General features: G+C 44.3%; 1 protein-coding gene across 3 annotated transcripts; it reads right to left on the reverse strand.

Moving 5' to 3' along the window:
- Positions 1-326: 326 nt before the first annotated feature.
- SCNN1D (sodium channel epithelial 1 subunit delta) lies at positions 327-22,439 on the reverse strand. 3 transcript variants are annotated; one of them, XM_023940535.2, is made up of 13 exons: positions 20,895-22,439; positions 14,662-14,987; positions 13,293-13,761; positions 11,508-11,701; positions 10,705-10,808; positions 9,388-9,551; positions 8,156-8,254; positions 6,969-7,089; positions 6,053-6,131; positions 5,129-5,186; positions 4,482-4,537; positions 3,438-3,513; positions 327-2,589 (listed from the first exon to the last, which is right to left on the reverse strand). In XM_023940535.2, the coding sequence occupies exons 2-13, from the start codon at positions 14,970-14,972 to the stop codon at positions 2,293-2,295; spliced, it is 2,028 nt and encodes a 675-aa protein (XP_023796303.2). In that variant the 5' UTR covers positions 14,973-14,987; positions 20,895-22,439; the 3' UTR covers positions 327-2,292. The 3 variants fall into 3 exon arrangements, with proteins under 3 accessions (XP_023796303.2, XP_086716660.1, XP_086716659.1); XM_086860534.1 differs by lacking the exons at positions 327-2,589; positions 3,438-3,513 and having other exon boundaries at positions 4,425-4,537; XM_086860533.1 differs by lacking the exons at positions 327-2,589; positions 3,438-3,513; positions 4,482-4,537 and having other exon boundaries at positions 4,729-5,186.
- Positions 22,440-25,232: the final 2,793 nt, after the last annotated feature.

Consider the following 25,232-nt stretch of genomic DNA (forward strand, 5'->3'; position numbering starts at 1 on the left):
ATTCCCTGTTCCCTTTCCCATCCCATTCCCATCCCTGTTCCCATTCCCATTCCCAGTTCCCATTCCCTGTCAGGTCTCCTGTGCCAGACCCTCCCTGGTGCAGGAATCTCCCCCTCTGGGCTTTCCCGGAGTGTTGGATCCCCCAGTCCCAAACTGGAGTGAAATTTCTTCACTTGCTCCTCCCAGGAGGAAATTCCCTGACTTTTTATGCATTGAGGATTAAGCGAATCGAGCCAAGTTCTGACTCCAAACTGTGGATTTGCCTTGGTCTGTTCCGCTTTCCCAGCGTTCCCGGCATTCAGAAATAAAATGGAGGCAAAACGAGCCCCAGGGATGAGCAGGAGGCAGAACCAAACCCAGCCCAAGCTGGGCCCAGAGCATTTTATTGTTTAAAAAATGACAAAATCCCCAAATTTGGGCTTTCCCGCCCCCTGCGAGGCTCCAGCAGCCACAGCGACCCCACCGGAACAAAGCTGGGCTTGTTTTGTGTACAGAAAAATCACTGCCAATATTGACATTATCCCTGGTAACATCATCAATTAATAACAAATAATAACATTATATCTGTTAATATTATCAATTAATAACAAATAGTAACATTATCTCTGGTAACATCATCAATTAATAACAAATAGTAACATCTCCATTAATATTATCAACTAATAACAAATAGTAACATCATCTCCATTAAAATTATAAAATAGAAAATATTATCTCCATTAATATTATCAATTAATAACAAATAGTAACATTACCTCCATTAAAATTATGAAAGAACAAATATTACCTCTGTTACAATTATCAATTAACAACAAATATTAACATTATCTCCATTAACATTATAAATTAAAAACAAATATTAACAAGATCTCTGTTAACATAAATTAACAAATATTAACAATTATCTCTGGTAATATTATCAATTACCAACAAATATTAACAAACATTATCTCCATTAAAATTATTAATTAACAACAAATATTAATAATTATATCTGTTTACATAAATTACTGTCAAATATTAACATTATTTCCATTAACATTATTAATTAACAACAAGCAGAAACATTTTCTCTGTTTGGTGGGAATCCGCTGCTTTTCCTGGCACCCAGAACAATTCCCAACCTCGGTTTTAACTCTTAATTTCCCTCTGGAAGAGTCAGATTGTGGGAATTTTCTGGAGAAATCCAAAAGCATCTCAGCAGCCTGGAAAGGGAGAGGGCAGGAGATGCTTGGGAATTCTGGGATCAGAGGGCAGGAGATGTTTGGGAATTGCAGGCGGGATCAGGACAACCCTGGATGTGAATCCCAGGGGCAGGGAATGTTTTGGGGTTGGAAGGGTTAAACCCATCCCATTCCAAGCCCGTTCCCCATCCCACACAATCCTTGGCTTCTCCTGGAATTCCCTCCCTCGGTGAAACCTGGCTGGGCCCGGCCCAGCCTCAGAGTGGGCTCCTCACCAGGGCTTGGGAATTACAGCTGGGAACAGCCTTTGGAGAGGATTCCAGGACTCCCAGAGTGCAGCTCCCCCTGCCCAGGGGGAAAAATCACACAAAAAAAAATCCCTGGGAGCCAAAACCTCAGGATCCAAAACCTCGGGATCCAAAACCTCAGGATCCAAAACCTCGGATGCAAAACCTCGGGATCCAAAGCCTTGGGATCCAAAACCTTGGGATGCAGGACCCAAGGATGTGCTGTAGGAACCTGCAGGGGCAGGGGGAGCTCAGCTGTGGATCCAGGACATCCCTGGCACCTTTCCTACAGAATTAAGGGAATTCCAGGCATTTCCATGCTCAGGGAGCTCCCAGAGAGGATCCAGGACATCCCTGTGACTTTTCCAGCAGGATCAAGAGAATTCCAAGCATTACCAGAGCTCCCAGCTGTGGATCCAGGACATCCCTGACTTTTCCAGCAGCATCAGGAGAATTCCAAGCACTGCCACTCTCAGGAGAGGATCTTGGCACATTTCCAGCAGGATCAGGAGAATTTCCAGCATTTCCATGCTCAGCTGTGGATCCACAATGTCCCTGGCATCTCTCCAGCAGCATGAAGGGAATTCCAGGCATTTCCATGCTCAGGGAGCTCCCAGAGAGGATCCAGGACATCCCTGTGACTTTTCCAGGAGCATCAGGAGAATTCCAGGCATTGCCAGAGCTCCCAGCTGTGGATCCAGGGTATCCCTGGCACCTTTCCAGCAGGATCAGGAGAATTCCAGGCATTTCCATGCCAGCTGTGGATCCAGGATGTCCCTGGCACCTTCCCCAGCCTCAGGAGAATTCCAGGTCTCAGTTCCTCACTCCTGTCCCAGCTCCCGGCTGCTCTGGAACCCCTCCAGTTCCAGCTCTGGGTGCTGTGGGAGCCCCATTCCCGATCCTCGGGCTCCCTGCTGCCCTTCCCGGGGCTCCTCCTGCCGCTCCCTGGAGCTCTCCGGGGCCGGGGGCCGCTCCCTGGCCCGGAGCCGGCGGAAGCAGCAGAGCAGGGCCAGGACCAGAGCATCGGCGAGCAGCTCCAGCACCTCGAGCACCGACAGCACCGAGGAGCCGAACCACAGGCTCCACTGGCTCCCCATGCTGGACAGCAGCAGGTTCTCCTGGAAAAAATTCCATGCTTTTATTGGCAGAGCTCTGGGAAAGGGAATTCTGCTCTCATCAACCCTGTGGGGTTGGGGAAAAGGTGAAATTCCCAAGAGTTTTTCCAGAAAAATCCCTCCCTGCAGCCAGCCCAGCAGCCTGGACTGGAGGCAGGGACAGAGCTGGGGGTGGAATTCCAAGAGAAAAAATTCCAGGGTTGTGGTGATTAGGACAGCAGAGCTCTGGGAATGGGAATTCTGCCATTGTCACCCAGAGAGAATCTATGGGGTTGGGGAAAAAGTGAAATTCCCAAGGGTTTTCCAGAAAAATCCCTCCCTGCAGCCAGCCTAATAAATTAATAATTATCACATTAATAAGCACAGATTTATATATATATCAAAATAAAAATGAACATATAAAAACAATAATTAAAAATGAAAATTTAGAATTAATATTATCATATGAAGATATATATTTATATATCATAGAAAATGAACATAGTAAATAAACAATTAATATTTTAATTAATACTATTGTATTCACAAATATATATTTATATATCACCAAATAAAACTGAAATTATAATAATATTATCATATAAATAAATATAGATGCTTATATAAACATGAAAAAATAAAATCTAATAAGTAATTTTAAATTAATGCTGTCATATTCATAAATATATGTTTTATACCACATACATTAAGAATAAAAATACAATATATTAATTAATAACTAATATTATCATATTGATAAATAGATATCTCTAGATATATAAAAATAAGGGGAAATGATTAATTTCCAGGCATTAATCCCTTCTAAAATTCAGGAATTCTGTTGGAAGTTGATGGGAAAGGTTGGGACGTACCGAGAGCAGCGGGGCCTCGTTCAGGGCCTGGGAGCGCAGCTGCCGGTAGAAGATGGAGACCTTGGCGAGCTCCTTCCTGCGGAAAAGCGGGAATTCCTGCTGGAATGGGCATTCCTGGCTGGAATGGGGCATTCCCAGTGGGAACAGGGCATTCTTGCTGGAATGGGGCATTCCCAGATGGAAAGGGGCATTCCTGGCTGGAATGGGGCATTCCCAGTGGGAACGGGGCATTCCTGGCTGGAATGGGGCATTCCCAGATGGAAAGGGGCATTCCTGGCTGGAACGGGGCATTCCCAGTGGGAACAGGGCATTCTTGCTGGAATGGGGCATTCCCAGATGGAAAGGGGCATTCCTGGCTGGAATGGGGCATTCCCAGTGGGAAAGGGGCATTCCTGGCTGGAATGGGGCATTCCCAGTGGGAATAGGGCATTCCTGGCTGGAACGGGGCATTCCCAGTGGGAACAGGGCATTCCTGGCTGGAACGGGGCATTCCCAGTGCGAACAGGGCATTCCCGGTTGGAACAGGGCATTCCCAGTGGGAACAGGGCATTCCCGGCTGGAATGGGGCATTCCCAGTGGGAACAGGGCATTCCCAGTGGGAACAGGGCATTCCCGGCTGGAATGGGGCATTCCCAGTGGGAATAGGGCATTCCTGGCTGGCACTGGGGACATTCCCTGCCAGGGTTCTGGTGCTGATCTCTGGGAAAAAAGAGATTTCCCCACTGCCACCAAGTTTTTCCTGGAGGTTTTTCAATCAGAGCTTGGAAAAAGTTCCAAATTTTACAGTGAGGAAAAATTGGGATTTTTTTTTGGAATTTATTGTGGGTTTATTGTGAATTTATTGGGGATTTATTGAAGATTAATTGGGAATTTATTGGGGGTTTATTGGTAATTTATTGGGGATTTATTGGGAATTTCTGGGAGGTTTATTGGGAGTTTCTGGGGGGTTTATTGGGAGTTTATAGAGTTTTTTTGGATTATCCTGCACATTTTCCCCTTCCCAACCCCACATCCTGCTGGATTGGGAATGAGCCCTGGATTTACCTGCTGCTGCTGGAATTGTATCCGTTCTGGTGCCTCAGAGCCTGCAGAACCCAGTCCTGTGTTTGGAATATTTGTTGTTGGAATGTTTCTATTGGAATGTTTCTACTGGAATATTCATTATTGGAATGTTTGGAATATTGGAACAGGATTGAATTCCAGTTTGGAGCTGAGAATTGAGGCACTGAGGGGATTTATAGGGAATTTTGGGTGGGAACAGGGAACTGGAACAGGATTGAAGGAACTGGAATGGGATTGAAGGAACTGGAATGGGATTGAAGGAACTGGAATAGGATTGAAGGAACTGGAATGGGATTGAAGGAAATGGAACGGGATTGAAGGAACTAGAATGGGATTGAGTTCCAGTTTGGAGCTGGGAATTGAGGCACTGAGGGGATTTTTAAGGAATTTTGGGTGGGAACAGGGAAGTGGAATGGGATTGAAGCTCCGGGAGCAACCTGGGCACTGGGAATTGTCCCGAGCCATGGCTGAGTGAAAGAGATGAGGTTTAAGAGAATAAAGAGGCTTTTTAAGGAAAACTCTATTCTTTCCAAGGCTTTCCCAAAGATCCTGGGATTGTATCCTTGGAGCTCAGCCCAGGAGCATTCCTGGCTTTGCTTTGGGGCGGATTCCGGGGTTTTGTGCAGTACCTGGGATTTTGCCGAGGGCCACTTGGCTGTGCCAGCTGAGACCTTGTACAGGGATTCCCTGAGGAGAGAAAAACCAGGAATTCTGAACACGAGGAGCTTCCCGCGGAGAATGTCCCAGAAATCCCGAAAATTCCCAGGGCAGCTCTTCAGAACCTTGGGAAAAGCTTCCTGATTCAGCTCAGAAAATCAGCCCCGAGGTGGCCTGGAAACTGCTCAGGTCAGGAGGAAAATCAGAATTCCCAGGTTTCAAAATCCTGGGAACTTTGGGATGCATCCAAAATGAGAACTTTTGTTGTTTTTGCTTTAAAATTTTCATTTTGAACCCATCCTGCAGTACAAAAAAAAGGTGAAACTGAAAGAATTCAGGTGGAAAAGTGACACAAACAATTTGGGCTGGGCCCTAATTAAATATTCCAGGGTGATTGAAACAATTTCTGCTTTCACAGATAAAGTTCTAATTTAATAAATTAAATTAAATTTTTATTTATTGTATTATATTTTATTTACTGCTCCCATTTTAATTGAATTTTAATTTAGTTTAAACAGAAATAGGAATAATTTTTGGTTGAATTTTAATTTATTAGATTTATTATTTAATAATTTCAATTTATTTAATTTTAGGAAAAAATTTGGTTGAATTTTTATTTACTAAATTTATTATTTAATAATTTTAATTTATTATTTAAATTTAGGAAAAAAATTGGTTGGATTTTAATTTCATTTAAACAGAAATAGAAATTAATTGGGGTTGAATTTTAATTTCCTTTTTCATTCCTTTTACAGAAATTCAATTTCAATTCCATTTTAATCAAAAGCTCCCAGCTTGGTCACACTGGGGTGCAAAACCCCCCCAATTCCATCGGATCCATGGATTTCCCGCGGAATTCCCGGCATTCCCGGCTGTTCTGGCGCAGTTGGACTGACCTGCAGGGCTTGGGGCACTGCTGGAAGCAATCCAGGCGGTGGCTCCGGAGCCGGCGGTACAGTTGGTAGAAGCAGTGCCCTGGGAAAGGGGAACGGGCTGAGGAATTCCCTCTGCCTTCACAAGAATTCCAGAGGCACGACCCGAGTGCGACCCGCCGATTTCCAGGAAAAGAATCACAATTCAATCCTCAAATCCCAGGATTTGGAGCTGGAAGGGATCTTAAAGATCAATTCCCACCCCATCCACGGGTGGGGATATTCCCATTTATCCCGATCCACATTCCCACGATCCCAGAGTGCCCATGACTTTTCCAGGGGTGGGGCGGCCACAAATTCTCTGGGAATTCCATCCCAGATTTATGAATTTCAGCCATAAATTTCTTCCAGGTGTTGAGGAGATGAAGGAGTCGGACCCCAATTCCTTAAAAAGTATTTTCTAGCTCAACTTGGTATCCACAAAAAAGTGCCTGGGATGCAGCTGGAATTCAGGGATTCAAGGAATGTTTGGAAAACACTCTGAGGGACAGCGTGGGGGTTTTGGGATGTCTGGGCAGGGCCAGGAGCTGGATCCACGATCCCTTAAACTCAGGATATTCTGGAATTCCATGGATCCACGATCCTTTAAACTCAGGATATTCTGGAATTCCATGGATCCACGAGAGGGAAGAGCCTCAGCAGAGCATGGGAGTGACCCAAGGAATCCAGGGAGGGATTCAGGAATGTGTTCCTTTTTCAGGGATTTTCTAGGGATTCAGGACAAGGGATTTTTCAGGGGTTTAGGAATTTCCCGGGATTTTCCTGGGTCTCAGGAATTGCAGGGATTTTTCAGGACTCTGGAACTGCTGAGATTCCCGGGCCTCGGGAATTCCCAGATTTCCCAGCCTCGGGACTCGCGGGATGTGGGAGCAGCCCTTACCCCAGGCCGGGTGCGCGCCATAGTCGCAGTGCCGCGCTCTCCCGGCGGGCAGCGGGTACCGGGAATAGCCGCAGCCGCACTCGCGGAGCATCCAGCGCTGGAAGCAGGAGTGCAGGCAGGCCTGGTGGGAAAATGGGAAAGAAAGACATCGGGATAAACCAAAACAAATTCCAGTTCTGTGGGAATGCAGCTTGGAGGTGAAAAAGGCAAAATAATGGAATGTTTCGACTGGAATGTTTCTTACTGGCATGGTTGGCACTGGATTGTTTCCATTGGAATTTTTCTTATTAGAATGTTTCTACTGGAATATTTCTTATTGGAATTCTTGTTATTGGAATTTTTGTTGTTGGAATGTTTCCATTGGAACATTTCCATTGGAGTGGTTGTTACTGGAATGCTTCCATTGGAATTGTTGTATTGGAATGTTTCCATTGGAATTGTTGTTATGGGAATGTTTCCACTGGAATGTTTCCATTGGAATGGTTGTTATGGGAATGTTCCCATTGGAACGTTTCCATTGGAATGGTTGTTATGGGAACGTTTCCATTGGAATGGTTGTTATGGGAATGTTCCCATTGGAATGGTTGTTATGGGAATGTTTCCATTGGAATGTTCCCATTGGAATGTTCCCATTGGAATGGTTGTTATGGGAACGTTTCCATTGGAATGTTCCCATTGGAATGGTTGTTATGGGAATGTTCCCATTGGAATGGTTGTTATGGGAATGTTTCCATTGGAATGTTCCCATTGGAATGGTTGTTATGGGAACGCTTCCATTGGAATGGTTGTTATGGGAATGTTTCCATTGGAACGTTTCCATTGGAATGTTCCCATCGGGAAGGTTGTTTCAGGAATGCTTGGTGGATGCTGCCCAGTGACACCTCCAGGAGCAGCCCACAGGCTGCAATTCCTGCCGGGATCAGCGGCCAGAGCGCCGGGAGCTCCCCAGGGCCTGTGGCTGCCATGGCTCCCGGGGTTCCTCCCAATTCCTGCTGGGGAGCTCCTCGGGCCTGAAACGTCCAGGAGAGGAAGGAACGAGCTGCTGGCTCCTGACACAGCCTGGCTGAGGTGGGTTTAGCTAAACTGGGTTTGGCCAAGCTGGGCTCAGCAGTACCTGCAGCGTGTTGGAGTCCTGGCTGAGGCAGGTTTAGCTAAGCTGGGTTTGGCTAAGCCATGCTCAGCAGTACCTGCAGCGTGTAGGAGCTGTTGTAGAGCAGCTCCACGGCCACGCCAGCGCCGTTGGTGGTGCACTTGCCGTAATTGCCACCCAGGCGATTCACCTCGTCCTGTGGGCACAGAAAGGAGCCACGAGTGATTAATTGGAAGGGTTAATTGGAGCCCCGAGTGATTAGCAGGGTTAATTAGAGCCCTCAGTGATTAGCAGCAGTAATTAGAGCCAGCCATCACCCTCTGGGCCTCACTGCAGGCAGCAGGGCTGGACCTTGGCAATAAATATCAGGGAAACAATAGAAATTAATGTTGTATATATGCTTAACATGCAATATATTATATACATTAGTATTATCTATTTATCTAATTTCTATATTTTCTATATTTATCTATGTTATATATAATATTTTATATATTTTATAGAATTATCTATTATTGTACTTCAATATTAAAAATAAATACAATAGTATATATTTTTATAGTTATATTTACAACATATAAATATTTTTATATAAATTATTATATATTATATAATGAATAATATTATAGATAATATTTTGATTGTATACCTATACATATATACACATATATAATATTTTATGTGCTATATATTATACATATATGTATTTATATATCTGGATTGCCACATTTGGGATTATTTGATTTGGACCTGAGCCCAGTCAGGAGAGGAAATAAATCCCTCCTGGATGTTTGTTCTCATCCCAGTTCAGCTCCTTGGGAAGAGCTGGGGTGGGATCTAAGAGGAGCAGAAGCCTCCAAAGTGGGAATCAGTGGAAATCTCCAATGTTTTGAGAGCTGGAAGAACATTTGGGATCATTTTAGTTGGACCTGAGCCCAGCAAGGAGAGGAAGGAGAGGACCCTGAGCCTGCTGGGGGTCCCTGAGCCACCGGGGGTGACATTCCCAGGCCACGTTTGGGATGATTGGAGTTGGACTTGAGCACAAGGAGAGGAAGAAGAGAGGAAGGAGAGGACCCTGAGCCTGCAGAGGGGACATCCCAGGCCTTTAGGTGGTGCCCAAACCTGCTGGACTCCAAAAGACCACATTTGGGATGACTGGAGCTGGCCCCAGGCAGGATCTGTGTCCCAGAGGGGCCATTCTAGGCCATGTTTGGGATGACTGGAGCTGGCCCTATCAGGATCTGTGTCCCAGAGGAGCCATTCCAGGCCATGTTTGGGATGACTGGAGTCATCCTGTCAGGCTCTGTGTCCCAGAGGGGCCATTCCCACCTGCTGGATGCCGATGGTGGTGGCGATGCCCGGGCGGATGTGGAAGCCCTCGTGCTCCAGGAACGGGGTCTGGTTGTGGCTGTGGATCATCACCTTGACGCCGGCGGCGGTGGAGAGCAGCGGGATGTGGTCCTTCTGCTCGGCCCGCAGGATAAGGGACAGCCCTGCCGAGCACACAGAGGGGATTCGGCTGCAAGGAGAACCTCTGGAATGCTCAGCGTTGGGCAAATCCCTCAGCTTTGGGCTTGGATCCCAGGTTTGGATTCTGGGATCCCCCATTTTGGATCCCTCAAGAGCCATTTGTATTCCTTGGAGCCCTGGTGACAACGGCAGCTACTCCAAACCCTCAACAGTCCCATAATAAATATAATAAAACAATAATAAAATATAATAATATCATAATAATATAATAACCCTGTAAATAAAATCCAATAAACCCAGATTTGGATTTTGGGATCTCTCATTTTGGATCCCAGAAAAGGCATTTTTATTCCTTAGAGCCCTGGTGACAGTGGCAGCTGCTTCAAAACCTCAAAGTCCCATAATAAATATAATATATAATAAATATAAATATAAATATAAAAGCATATTAAATAATAACCCTATAAATAAAACCCAAGAAACCCACCTTTGGATTCTGGGATCCCTCATTTTGGATCCCAAAAGAGACATTTTTAATCCTCAGATACACCCATAATAAATAATAATAACCCTATAAATAAACCCAGATTTGGATTGTGGGATCCCTCTTTTTTGATCCCAGAAAAACGCAGAAAATTTTTAATCCTTAATGCCCCGGTGACAATGGCAGCTATTCCAAACCCTCAATAATCCCATAATAAATACAATAAATATAATAAAAAGAAAAATAATTCATACATAATAAATAATAATAATAACCCTATAGATAAAACCCAATAAACCCAGATTTGGATTGTGGGATCCTTCATTTTGGATCCTAGAAAAGCCATTTTTACTCCTTGGAGCCCTGGTGACAAAGGCAGCTATTCCAAACCCTCAATAATCCCATAAAGAATAGTAAATAATAAATAATAATAAAAACAACCCTATAAATAAAACCCAAGAAAGCCAAATATTCTGCAATAAAAACTGTAAGAGTTTTCTGCTCAAAACCAAAAAAGAATATTCTGCTTTTTGAGGCCCAGCTGTGGCTGGCATGGTTGGCACACAAGCCAACAATTTGTGCCACCAGAGCAAAAGAGAGGCCTAAATTTGTCACTAAATCCTGCACTGAAGACAAATTTAATTAATTACCTTAATTTTAGCTCTTTTCCCCCATTTTGGCAGTTCACTTACCATAAGGAATTCCTGGTTTTGTGGCTGTCCAGAAGGGATCTGTCCCCTTGCTGTTCAAAGTGTAGCAGCTCCCAAAAACTGGGTGGTGGAAGTGATCGTAATCACTGGGAAACCAAGAGAGATTTGATGGAGTTTTGATTTTGGGTTTGGCAAAACTTTAACTCAAAGCTGGCTGTGCTTGGGAAAATGGGAATGAGCTGTTGGAAGTGTGGCAGCTCCCAAAACTGGGTGCTGGAAGTGAACAAAATCCAGAAAATCAAGAGAGATTTGATGGAGTTTTGATTTTGAGGCTGGCAACACTTGAATTCAATGCTGGATGAGTTTGGGAAAATGGGAATGAGCTGTTCAAAGTGTAATTTCAAGTGGGAGGAGTTTGGGAAAATGGGAATGAGCTGTTGGAAGTGTGGCAGCTCCCAGAAACTGGAAGTGAATGTAATCCAGAAAATCAAGAGAGATTTGGTGGTTTTACTGGAAATATCAAGTGAGATTTGACAGAATTTTGATTTTGAGGTTCATAAAACCTTCATTCAAAGCTGAATGTGTTTGGAAAAATGGGAATAAGCTGTTGAAAGTGTGGCAGCTCCCAAAAACTGGAAGTGAATGTAATCACTGGAAAATAAAGAGAGATTTGATGGAGTTTCACTGGGAAATGAAGAGAGATTTGATGGAGTTTCACTGGGAAATCAAGAGAAATTTGATGGAGTTTTGATTTTGAGGTTGACAACACTTGAATTCAATGCTGGATGAGTTTGGGAAAACAGGAATGAGCTGTGAATTCCCTGGCAATCCCAATTTCCACCCACCTGGGCCTGCAGGGCTCCCCGTTGTACTGGCAGGAGTAAACCACGTCCTCAATGGGCTCCTCGTGCTGGGAAATGTTGATGATGGCGGGCAGCTGGGACATGATGTTCATGTAGTGGAACCTGTACCACTCCAGGATGGCATCCATGCCCGAGGAAAAGGTCTTGTAGAAACAATTCCCACCTGTGGAATTGCACTGGGAGAGAGGGGAAAAACTCAGGATGGCAGGAAAAAAGTGGATGCGGGAATGAGGGGAACCATTGTTTTCCCCCAGAGGGGAAATTTTTTGAGTATTTCAGGGATTTTCTGCTTGAGCTGCTTCATCCTCAGCAGGAGGAAGGAGCAGGAGCTTGGGATGACAAAGGTGGGAATTTTCACCAGGAGCAGAGCCCAGAGAGAATTTCTCTGTTCTCTGTTCATACTCAGGGTTCTGGAGAAGGTTTGGCTGGTCCAGAACAGGGATGGGGACAAAAATCACCCCAAAATTGCTGAAGGACTCTGGGACAGGGCAAGGATCAAAAACCACCCCAAAAATGCTGGTGAGAGACTCCAGGACAGGGCAGGATGAAAATAATCACCCCAAAATTCCTGAAGGACTCCAGGAAAGGGCAGGGGTTCAATAATCACCCCCAAATTACTGAAGGACTCCAGGAAAGGGCAGGGGCTCAATAATCACCCCCAAATTACTGAAGGACTCCAGCAAAAGGCAGGTGTTCCATAATCATCCCAAAAGTGCTGCCCTTTCCTGCCACACCAATCCCTAGGACAGGGATGGATGGAATGAGGCAGGGATGGAGGAACTGCCCTGAACCATTCCCCAATCTCTCATTTCCCAGCTCTGGAATCAGCAAATCTCTTTTTTCACTCTTTTTTGTTGGTTTTTTGGGTGTTTTTAATATACCTTGGAAGGCCCTGAGCAGCCTCAGCTGGAGCTTCCAGCCACACTTCCAGGAGCAAACTGAGCCCCAGCTGGGAATCCCAGCCCAAATTTGGGATGTGGGACAGAGCTGCTTCCTCAGCACAGATTCAGATTTTTGTCCTGCTCATAAATTTCCCTCAGGTCCACAATTTTAGAACTCTATTTTTAGAATTCAATTCTTTATTCACACTCTAATTTGGCTCATCCCCTCTTGAGGTGTGTTTCTCCATTTCCATCCCAAAATTCCTGTCTGGACCTCCTGTATTTCATCTTGGAGAAGAGTTCCGAGAGAAATTTCATCCTGTTTATTCTGCAGAGTGAGATCCTACAGCAAAAATTAAAACCAGGTTCCAATTCAACTGCTTCCAAGTTGAACTTTTCCTAATTCTTTGCCATAAGGATGAAGCCGTAGGGGTGGTTTTGAGCCACTCCTGTTCTAGGCCCGTAGAACAAGAATAAATAATAAATAATAATAACATTGGAAGCAGAATATCTCACTAGAAATCTTCCCCTAATCATGGATTACAAATCTGTGTGGATCCACAATGGCTTGACACTTCAGGAATAAACCCTGTTCCTTGTTGTTCTTGGAAAGAAGAAAATTCCCGACCTGATGAGCTGAACCCTTGGTTGGAGCTGGACACCACCTTGAGCTCTCCCAGGAATTCTGGGATGAATCCTCAATCCCAGGTATTTTGGGGTGAATCCCCATTCCCATTTTTTTTGGGTTGAATCCCCCATTCCCAGATATTTTGAGATGAATCCCAATCCCAAGTTTTTTGGGGTGGATCCCCATGGCCATCCAGGTTCCCTGGGGGAGCACCCAGAGCTCCTGTCCCTGCCCGAATCCTGGTGAAATCCCACTCACCAGCCGGAATCCCACGCTGGAATGTTTCCTGCCTGCCCTGAGGTCAGACACCCTCAGCAGGGAGAAGTTGTGGCTGAGTTTAAAGCTGGAGCTGTTGAGCTTGGCCAAGGCCTGGGCATGGATTTTCCTGTTGCTCTCCTGGATTTTCCTGTCCCTCTCCTGGATTTTCCTGTCCCTCTCCTGGATTTTCCTGTCGCTCCTGCGGATTTTCCTGGTGTTGAAGTGGATTTTCCTGTCCTTGATGTGGATTTTCCTGTCCTTGATGCGGATTTTCCTGTCGTTCTCATGGATTTTCCTGTCTTTGTCGCGGGTTTTCTCGTTGTTCCCATGGATTTTCCTGTTGTTCCCATGGATTTTGCTGGCGTTGACACGGAATAGCCAGGCCGAGGCGTTGATGCCATACAAAAAGGTGATGGATTCCGCTGCCATCCGGTCCAGCTGCTCCAGGTGCTCACTGACCAGCTCAAACCTGCCAGGCACGGCATTCACGTGGATTTGTGAAATCAAATTCCATAAAGAAAATCCACTAATTAAATTAATTAATTCAATGGAATCCACATTTCTAATCACTTTGTGCCCTCACAGGAGCTGTGGAAATGTTATTCCTTGGTGGCTGTGGGAGAATATCCCAAAATTCTGCAGCTCAGCACATCTCGTTTGAATAATATTAATTTAATATTACAATAATTAAAAAATAATAATTAATTTTGATAAATTCTGCTGCTTAATTATTATTAAAATAACAATATTAATTATATAATTATATAAGCAGAAATTCTGCTGATTATTATTCTTAAATTAATACTATTAATTTAATTAATTAATCAAATATTAATTTGATTTAATAAATTATTTTTATTTAATTTATATTTATACATAAATAATTTTATAATAACATTATAAATCCACAATAAAAATTTAATTAACGTATTATTTAATTAGCATATTTAATTAAAATTTCTTTTTATTAGACTTAATCTTTATAATTAATGAATATTTGTTATTATTTAAGCATATAGTTTTATATATATATATATATAATATTATTAGAATTAATTTATATTAATATAAATAATTAATATCCTATGGGATGCATCCCTGACCCTTCCCAAAACTCTAGGATCACCCAGGTGTGCTGGAAAGAAGCTGGGGATGACTGAAGTCCCTTGTCCTTCCTGGGGGATGAATCCCCAACCCTTCCCAAACTCTTGGGATGCATCCCTGACCATTCCCAACCCTTTGAGATCCATCCCTGACCATTCCCAACCCTCTGAGATCCATCCCTGACCATCCCAACCCTTTGAGATCCATCCCTGACCATCCCAACCTCCTGGCTCCATCCATGTGTGCTGCAGGTGGCCCAGCTCACCTGTAGGGATGCAGGTTGCAGACGGTGACGGCCGGGAACATTTTGGGCTCGGAGTGCATGGACATGGTGAGCACCACGGGGTAGGCCCAGAACTGGCGGAACATGAGGCCGAACTGCCAGTAGAGCATCCCGAAGCTGGCCAGCAGCAGCAGCGTCCAGAACGCCGTTTTCATGCGGTTGCTGCCGGAGCACACTAGGCGGATGGTGCCATGGATCGTGGTGTTCTTGCAGAAGAACTCGAACATCTCCCTGAAGGAGCCATAGAACTCGATCAGCCCTTCCTGCTGTGCTTCTCCTCGCGATGGCTCCATCCTCTAAGTGTCCTCCTGGCCATGGGAACAAATGGGAAAAGCTTGTTAATCTGAGGGAATGGCTTTTCCAAGTGGCCTTTCCAAAGAGACCTTTTCCAGACAGGCCTTTTCCCTCTTCCAAAGACACCTTTTCCACATGGGCCTTTTTCAAACAGGACTTTTTCAAATAGTTTTTTTTTTTTCCAAAGAAGCCTTTTCCAAAAATATCTTTTCCAAAGAGGCCTTTTTCAAAGAGGCTTTTCCCAAATGAGCCTTTTCCAAAGAGACTTTTTCCAAAAATGCCTTTTCCAAAGTGGCTTTTTCCAAACAGGCTTCTCCAAAAAAACCTTTCCCAAACAGGCTTTTCCAAATGGGCTCTTTCCAAACAGGCTTTTCCAAACAGGCTTTTCCAAAACAGCTTTTCCAAATAGGCTCTTTCCAAAGAGTCTTTTCCAAACAGGCTTTTCCAAGGAGGCCCCAGATCAGTTTGTAATTAGGAAATCCTGCCATAAAAGTGCAGAGAACCTGAATCCAGGAAGATCCCTGGAATCTGGATCCAGGAAGGAGCAAAGAACCCAAATTCTGCTGCTGCTGAGGAATTGGGAGTTGTTTTCCCACACCTTCACAGGATTTCTCTGCCAGTGTGGATTTGGGACTAATTCTGGGAAGTTTGAGACCAGAAAAAGTCAGGAATTTTCTTCTTTCCAAGAACAACAAGGAACAGGGTTTATTCCTGAAGTGTCAAGCCATTGTGGATCCACACAGATTTGTAATCCATGATTAGGGGAAGATTTCTAGTGAGATATTCTGCTTCCAATGTTATTATTATTTATTATTTATTCTTGTTCTACGGGCCTAGAACAGGAGTGGCTCAAAACCACCCCTACGGCTTCATCCTTATGGCAAAGAATTAGGAAAAGTTCAACTTGGAAGCGGTTGAATTGGAACCTGGTTTTAATTTTTTGCTGTAGGATCTCACTCTGCAGAATAAACAGGATGAAATTTCTCTTGGAACTCTTCTCCAAGATGAAATACAGGAGGTCCAGACAGGAATTTTGGGATGGAAATGGAGAAACACACCTCAAGAGGGGATGAGCCAAATTAGGGTGTGGATAAAGAACTGAATTATAGAAATTGAATTCTAAAACTGTAGAAACCACTGGAAATAAAATAAAACTGCTCTCAGGTGTTTCTGAAGACCACCAGAATATTAATTAATGTTATTAACAGTGATTTTGCCACATTAATATGAATTTAAGTCTTTGTATTTTACATCAGTGAAAAGGCAGCACAGAAATGAAAAATCACTCAAATGAGCAGCATAAATAAAAATAAAATCCAGATTTTTTTATCTCCCGGTAATTAAAGCTATTCCAGTGATAATTCCAGCCTTTCTGAGCATGGACAACTGGCTCTGGTGGCAGTTTGGGACACCGGAGTGACGTGGGCACATTTCCACGTCCGGAACATGACACGGAGTAAGGTGAGAATTTCCAACATGACAGCAGCATGTGAATCATCCTTCTCATTATGTCATTAAAAGAAGTTTACTGAGTCCAAACTTTGGAACAACCTTAGCTCCAAATAACAAAAAAATTAGGGATACAGGAATAGAGCTTGAAATTGAGGAAAGCAGAAGCAACTAAAGAATTGTTGGGAGAGGTTCTGTGATAATGAAATTAAAGCTCTGAGTCTTTATCCATGAGAAAATGTGGAAATAAAAAGAATAATTACCCAAAGTCAATGCTAAAATAATCTACTCCTTGCTCATGAGGAAATGTGGAGAAAAAAAAGAATAATTACCCAAAGTGAATACTAAAAGAATGAATCAAACACAGTTTAATCTCTAATTTTGACTCAAAAACCTCCAGATAAAAGCCTGGTTTTCAGAGATAATTCAGTTTTCAGGTGTTCTGAGTGGGATTTTAAGTTTGTGGTGAATTCATCTCCTTTATATCTGCATTATTCAAATTAATAGAATGAAAAAAAAAAATAAAGGAAAATAATTCAGAAACAATCTGGAAAACAGCACAACCCAACATTTCCAGCTATAAATACAAAATTAAACATTAAGAAATCAGATTCCAACCAAATTAGAGCCCCTCCCCCACTGTACCTTGGCAGAAACTCTGATCTCTGAGCGTGTAGAAAAGCCACTAAACCCAGCCCTGGTCTTAATCCTGAGCAGAAGTCAAGTCTTGGCCCAAAGCTGTGGGATTTGGGAGTGCAGAGCTCTTGGGAGCTGTCCAGCCTTTATGGAGGGAATTGATGACATCAAAAGGGGCAGGACTTGAGGGAGAGCTCATGGAAATTATTCAAAGCATGATCCAGGGAATAATAGGAAGTGAATAAACTGGCCAAACGGGTTAATGTGGAGCTTGAGCTGGGTTTAAGTGCTGCTGGCATGTTCACCTTGATTTTCTTCCCTCATGATCGAAGTCATAGTTTCTAGGGAAATAACCATGGACTCCAGGATGTTCTTCCCACTCTGGATTATCCCATCTAGGGAGGACCTTTCTGCCTTCATTCCTTGTTTTCCAGAGCCTGGCAGGATCCCAGGGAAGTGAAGCCATCAAAGTGTGCTTGAGGAATTGCATTCCTTGGTGGAATCTCAACTGATCAGTGGGGATTTCCTCTTGATTCTCCAAGAATAGCGCTCATCCCATCCCATCCCATCCCATCCCATCCCATCCCATCCCATCCCATCCCAGGATTCAGGTGCTGAGATGAAAACAGAACCAAATCAACCCTGTTTAAATCCGGTTTTGGGGATGTGGTTCAGTTAGAGTGGCAGAAGTGATGGAGAAATGGATTCAAGGCACCTTGGAGACTTTCCATGATTATTTTTGATCCTTTCCCACGTGGAAAACAGCTCTGCAGGAAGTTTTTTTTGTGTGAAAATAGGAATATTTCGGTTCCAGATGGAGTTTAGAGCCCCAAATCAGAGCCTGCCTTTCCAAATTGGATTCTCTCCCACTGGAAGCTGTGAAATATCAGCATTTGCAAACAAACAATGGGAATTTCTTGTGAAATTTGATTCAGAAAGCAGGGAGAAAGGACAAAGGTGAAGAGAAGCAAACTTCCCTGATTTCGACTGATTTCAATCCTACTTACACTTGATTCATGCTGGATTTTGTTCCAGAAACCCCTAAACGTGTAGAATGTTCCTCTCAAATTTTTAAATTATTATTTGAAGATCAAAAGATTCAAATCCTAGTACACCGTATGGAACATACCTGGAACCTGGTCTAAATAAAAAAAACCAAACAAAACAAGCTATTATTTTAGAAACTTTTAATTCAAAATTTTAATTCAAAAATTTTTACAATTTTAATAATTTAATTTTTAATTCAAAAAGAAACCAAATTGAAAGAAGAGCTGCAGCAGAGCCACGTGAAGAGTTAATTAGCTAAAATCTCATTAAAAACCTCCCAGCACTGTGAAACTCATTCTGTTCATGTCTCTCTGTCCCCCACCCTTCCTTCTCTCTCCATCCCGCGTTGTGCAATGGAAAATGCAACAATCAATCCCTGACAATGGAATTATTGCACAAGGAGCAGGAACGATTCAGCTCCTGTTGCCTCACAATGGCAGCACCTTAGAAAAAAAATCCCTGCAGAGTTTCCTCCAGGATTTCTTTTTTTCCCTACAGGGAAATAGGGAAAAAACTGGATCAGCATCACTCAAAAAAGATCCCAGTTTGGTTGGTTCATTTTTATAGATCCTGAACTGGGAGAGAAGGAGGGGTAAACTCCTTCACCGCTTAAAAATGTGGTGTTTTTCTCTTTTTAAGACGCAGAGATTGTGGAGATAAGAGCCCTGAGAAAGTCCTGTGGGGTTGCAGGGCTGTAATTAGAAATTCTGAGTAAGAAATGTTGATTAGGGCTTGTAAGGGAGGGAAGGAGAAAATGTTTTTTGTGTCCTGAGGACCAGCAACTCCAGACATGTCCAGAAGGTTCCTTTTCCCACTGGATCTTTTTAATTTGTTGATTTTCATGGAATCACATCCTATTTAATTGATGAAGGCAGTAGAGATAAAGAAAATGAAGGAATTTTGCTATTTTGCTTGGAAGTTTTCACTTACGAACTGTGCAAACTCTGCCCTTGATTATCATTATATTAGAATATTTATGGATGATAAAATGGTTCTCGACTAGCTGATAAACTACTGAAACAGAAATAAATACCAAATTGTAGCAAGATGCCAATATGAGCCAGCCAGAATAGCAGGAGAATCCCATGGATTATCCTGCAGGCACTAAAGGAGATTTTAGCTCCCTCACCTAAAAGTGAGTCAGTGAATTCACATTCCTGGTGGGATGGACTCATGAAATCAAGGAAATCTTCTGCCAAACAGGTTTTTTTTTTTGTTCTTGAATATTTCCTTACACCTGAAAAATCTTTTGGAGAGGTTTGAGTGAAAGGAGAGGCTCAGCTCATCCTCTAGAACTCAAGGATTAATATATTTTGCCCAATTGAAAATTCCCAGAAGAACAATAGAGGAGGGTCTGGCAGGGCAGGGGTGTGAAAATCCCACCTGAGCTCATTCCAGCCTCTCATTCCTGCAGATTTTCCTTAAGGTTCTCCAGAAAAATTCTAACTCCAGTTTTCCCTGGGCCTCTCCACACTGAGGCTCTGCTGGAATTTGCTGTCCACTGACCAACTCACCTTGGGATGAACTTTCTCCCCGGCAGCGTTTGTCTCAAATTATCATGCGCTGTTTCCTGACTTTCCATTGCTGTGTTTTCCAGAGATTCCCACTTTTTCCTTTGGATTGGGAATGCAGAAAGCCAGCCCTGGGCATCCCCTTGCTCCAGCAGAGGCGGGGATGTGGAGGAGGAGAAATCCTGCCCTGGGGAGGCTTTGCAGCCACCTTAATCTCGAGTTTAGCAGAGCTGGCTTTACTCACATCGCCCCTTCCTAAAATGGAGTTTCTTCCCCTGGAATGCCCCTGCCAAACCCTCTTCCCACATTTTCTCCCCTCACACACCAGCCCGGTTTTCCTCTCGGGAATGAGTTCTGGCTCTCCCTCTCCCTGCTTTCTTCATGGCCACTGGATCAGCCAGTCCATCCAAACTCCCACTCCAAACTCCTGTGGGCAACTCCAGGAACCTCCCAGTGTTCCTCCTCTGCCTCCTCTGCTTTTCCCAGTCCTTGCTCTCCCAAACATCTGGAAGCAGAATTCCAGTTTGTTCAGGAATTGTTCAGAATTCAGTTGTTCAGTGCCTGCCCTGGAGAGCTTCCAGACGTTTCTTCAGGGCCTCCCTGTGATCCTGCCTAAAAGTGCTGCTGAATTCCTGCATTTTCTGGATGTTTTCCTCCTCTCCTGGAATGTCAGTACAGCTCTGCACTCCAAAATTCCCTCTGGGAATCCCTGAATTGCCTTTTTTCCCCCTCTGGGAACCCCTGAATGGCTTTTTTTTACTCTGGGAGTCCCCCAAATTGCTTTTTGTGCTGCTGAATTCCTGCAATATCTAGATGTTCTCCTCCTCTCCTGGAATGTCAGTGGAGCTCTGCACACCAAAATTCCCTCTGGGAATCCCTGAATTGCTTTTAGGTGATGCTTTGAGCCCTGCCTGGGGGATTTCTCTGGAATTCCTCCCAGGGATCTGTGCCTGCAGAACTGGGGTGGCCCCGATGTCCCAATGCTGCCAAACCTGCTCCAGGCGGAGGTGAACACCTCTTAACCCGTACTGGGCTCCGTGGCACGCTTTTATCCCCAATTTTCCAAAATGCAGCTCCCTAGCAAATCCTCCAGAGACCGGCAATGAGCACATGAATAATCTGCTAATCACCAGCCGTGGAAGTATTCCTTAATTACCCCTCTGGAATGAGCAGGCTCCACGTCAGCCCTGCCCTGGCTGCAGAGGGTTAAAATCCAGCCTCAGCACCAAAATCCTGCTGGTTCCCGGGATGAGCAAGCATTCATTTCCACTCACTCACCTGGCTGAGGAAGGTGGCTGCAGCTGCTCCTGGCATCCCTCTGGAATAACTATTCCTGGAGTTTTTGGGTTTTTTTGGATTCTCTTCCTCTTCTTGTTTCTTTACTCACGGCTCTTCATCAGCACCGTATCCCCACTCCAGATCTGCCACCCCCTCAAATCCCAAATATTCACAGGGTGAGATCCTGGCTGCTGGATGGGTTTTTATCCTGCTCCAGCTCCAATTTCCGATCAGATCCAGCAGGATCTGTCAGAATTCCGAGGCAATCAGGGCTGGCAGGGGTTGGAGAACACCAAAACCTTCTTGCTCCGCAGACGTGCGAGGTGCAACCATCCTGGAATGCCAGGCACCATCGCTCCGTCCTGGATGAAGAAAAAATTCCACAAGCAGCGGCTCCAACTCCTGGAAAAAGAAGGGGGAAGCACTCCTGGCTCCTGGAATGGTCCCCAGAACTGTTTCCCAAGGCTTGGAAGCAATTCCCAGGGGTTAATCGATCCAGGAACTTCAGCTGGGAACTGGAGCAGATGTCAACAAGAAGAGGTGCTCCAGTGTGGCACTGAGGGAAGGAGGGGATGAAGAAACCGGGAACCGACTGCGCAAGGGCAAAACAGTCATTAGCAAATCCTAATTAAAACTGGTGATTACATAATGCCTGTGTCAGCTGGCGTTCCTCTCCCAACCCGACAGGGACTTTTTTTTGGGATAAATCCAGCTGCAATTCCATGTTTTCCATCTGGAGGATTTCCCCACCTCCTCCCACAACAGCTCTGTCCGTGCAGGAGTTGGGAATTGCAAATGAAGCTCTGTGCAAACTTTAAAGAACTCAGGAATCTTCCTCTGGATGCAGGGAATAGTCTGGATACAGGGGAAACGTTGGGGCTTGGAAAAAAGAGATAGTTTGGAAGCCTTTAAATGCTGCTGAAGGCAATCCCAAAACACCAGGCCAATGCCATGGCTGAGGTGAAATATTCTGGATTCATTTAGACCTGCAGGAATGATTTGGGAGAGCCCAAATCCCGCCCTGTGCTCAGGCTCTGTTTGCTCTGGGGTGTTTATTAACATTGTTTCCATACATTAAGCACCAGATTTAACCTTAAATTTTGCTGTTAAACCCCTGCTTTTAATTATTTTTTTTTCCGTGCCCCAAAACAACCTTTACTCATCAGTCAAAGAATAAAAATGCTGCCACGTGACTTCCAGGCCCCATTTCCTCTATGAGTAACCCAGAGCGAGGAGGGCACAGGAACAGCACAAATATTCCTGGTCGGACCTGTCCGATCAGCACTGGCAAAAATCCCCAAACAAAGCCCAAAAGAGATGGATCAGGAAGGGTTTGTGACCTCAGGGATGCTTCATCAGGAATTGGGAGTGCCAGGACAAAGGCAATGGCTTCAGAGATGGGATATTGGGATGGAATTCTTGCCTGGAAGGCCCTGGCAGAGAATTCCCAAAAAATCTCATCCCTGGAAGTGTCCAAGGCCAGGGTGGAGCAGCCTGGGATAGGGGAAGGGGCTGGGGTTGGAGCTGAATGGGCTTTAAGGTGCCTTTGAGCCAAAGCAGTGGGGGATTCTGTGTTTTCTCACCCAAACAAAGGCAGAACTCTACAAATCCTTCCCAATTTTTGTCCCCATTCCCATCCTGTTGGCCAAGGGGATCTGGAGCGTCTCCCAGCACATTTAAAGGAAAAAAAAAGACCCAAAATCTCCCAGACAAAACAAAACAACAAACTCAGAAGAAAAGATTTAATTCCACCCACCAGAAGCACAAAACCAATGGCGATAGATCTCAAAATTCCCAACTCCACTTCCCTGAAAACCCACCTGGGAAGCTGCAAACTCTTGGAACTTTTCTCTTCTAACCCTGGACAAATCTTTTTGCTTCACCTGCGAGGCAGCCCCGATGACACGGGGTTGATTGTTAATTAAATTGTTAATTGGTGTTTGTCCAGAGCACCGCTGATGTCACCTGCCCTGGGATGGCTTCGTCAGCACTCCGTAATTGCAGCAGCACTGCTTGGAGTCATTCCACCCTCGTTAAAAGTTGGGGGTTTTTATGGGATATTCCTCGATCTCAGCTGGAATGTGGAGAGGCCCTGCCTGCTCCTGGATTATTCTGAGCCTTTTAAGGGGCATCAAATCCCAAATATTTTGGCTGTCAGCTTTTCCAGGAGCTCCTTGCATGCCCGTTGCTCAATGCTGAGGACTTTCCTCTCACTCCAGCACATCAGATCTGGAGATTATTTTCACTCCCAGGCTGCTCTGTCACAGATCTGGAGATCAGCAAAACTCGTAACTTGAATTTCCTGTGTGATGCATTTGATTTGCCTCCAGGAAGGGAAGGTGTGAAGCCTTTCCCTGCTATTTTTCCTGAAAGTTGGAATTTTTTGGAGAGGGATTCGCTCCTCACACAAGGACTCGCTCAAACCCCCGGTGCTTTCTGTATGAATATTGAACAGTAAAAATATCCTGGGTTTCTCCATTGTCCTGGCGTTTTTCCTGATTCTCTTCATTATCCCTGGTGTTTTTTCCTCCATAATCCATGGGTTTTCTCCACTATCCCTGACATTTTTTCCAGGCTTTCTTCATCATCCCTGGCATTTTTTTCCTGATTTTCTCCCTTATCTCTGGCATTTTTTCCTGATCTTCCTCATGATCCGTGGCACTTTCTCCTGATTTTCCTCATTACCTTGGCATTTTTTCCTGGTCTTCACCATTATCCCAGCATTTTTCTTCCTCTTTATCAGCTCAGCATGGATCTTCTAAATTCTTCTTATAGTCTAATTATTATTATTATTACTATTACTATTCTGTTTAAAACAATCCAGAACATTTTGCCACAAAAAACTCACTACAGAATCCCAACTGATTCCACAAAAAATGATTTTCTGGGAAGATCCAGACAGAGGTTCCCTGGCTTTAAAGGAAGTTTGGGAATAAAGGAACCCCGGGCATTGGGATGGCTTTGGAAGGGGAAATAAATTAATGACGATTAATAGTCCTGCAGGGCAATAAATTAATGATTGAATCCCAGGGAGTGAGGTTTGAAAAAAAAAATCAAATCCCACTGGAGAGGGTGGTGAGAGCAGGGAAAGCGCTGGAATGTCCCAGCAGGTGGCTTTGCACCTCCAGGTGATGTCACCCACTGCTGGCTCCAATTATCCCAATTGTTTTCGGGAAAACCAGGATGGGAGCTGGATCTTTGGGATAAATCAGGAAGATGGAGTTTTGCAATTCCTGAGTCTGGAATTTCCTCCCTCCCTGTCCATCATCACCATGGTCACGCCTGACCTCACCCAGGAGAGGAAATCCAAGGAAAAACGCTCAGATTCCAGCAAAATTATCAGGGATTCCACAATGTTAGTTAATTGCTGAATTTAACCCATTAATTTGAGTGCTCTGCCACTTATCCAAGAGGAAAGGAAGGAAATCCCAGCGGGAATGATGGGAATATGAACTTGTCTCATTACTCTTCTTATATTCTAATTATTGTTCTGTTTTAAACGATTCAGAATGTTTTGTCACAAAAACTTGCTGTGGAATTCCAACTGATTCCATGAAGAATGATTTTCTGGGAAGTTCTGGGCAGATTCCCTGGTTTTCTCCATTATTCCTGGAATTTTTCCCCTGTTTTCCTCCCCTTGAGAGGACAAAAGGCCAAAAATAAGGGAAAGAAAACACTTGTAAATTGCATTTTGGGCAAAGATTAAAACAGCACTGAGTCAGGAGCATTTCCTGAAAAATTCCTAACAAAAATTCAAGGAAGTTGGATTATTTTAGATGGGAAATGCCATTGCCAGTTCAGACCTGGAAGATGCACCTGGAAATGGAAGGGAACTCAGGAAGGCAGGATGCCATCATTCAAAACCTCCGTGCTCTTTTGCTCAGGGATCTCTCTCGGTTTATTGTTTTGGGAATCTGCACCAGGGCCTCACCATCCTCGCAGGGAAGAATTTCTTCCCAATATCCACCTAAATCTTCACACCATCTCCTGTCACTCCATCCACAGCCTCCTTCCATCTTCTGTTCTATGGGAATCTGAAGAAAATATTCACATTTACAGCAAAAAACCACACAGGAAAGGAAAACAAGACAACACCGTGATCTCTGAGAAATCCAGCGCTGAGCTGGACTCTGCTGGCGTTTGTGGGTCCCTTCCCCCTCGGGATCTGTCCCAGCCAAAGCTCCGGAATGTTGGGACACAGCTCCCGTGCCCAGGCTGGGATTGCTGGTGTTAGAAATGACATTATTATATTGGCTTTGGCATTTATGCATTGGCTTCTGTGAGTTATTATTGACCACAGAGATGTTAATGTGGTGCAATCTGTAATTCCTTTTAAGT

This window comes from Cyanistes caeruleus, chromosome 22 (genome assembly GCF_971803275.1).
Source record: "Cyanistes caeruleus chromosome 22, bCyaCae1.hap1.1, whole genome shotgun sequence".
NCBI lineage: Eukaryota > Metazoa > Chordata > Aves > Passeriformes > Paridae > Cyanistes > Cyanistes caeruleus.

Excerpts from the sequence above, each read along its gene's own strand:
- SCNN1D (XM_023940535.2), bottom strand. The coding sequence starts at position 14,972 with ATGGAGCCATCGCGAGGAGAAGCACAGCAGGAAGGGCTGATCGAGTTC. Across the intron at positions 8,255-9,387 it reads CCACCATCGGCATCCAGCAG|GACGAGGTGAATCGCCTGGG; the intron begins GTGGGAATGGCC and ends CTGTGCCCACAG. Across the intron at positions 2,590-3,437 it reads ACGAGGCCCCGCTGCTCTCG|GAGAACCTGCTGCTGTCCAG; the intron begins GTACGTCCCAAC and ends AATTTTTTCCAG.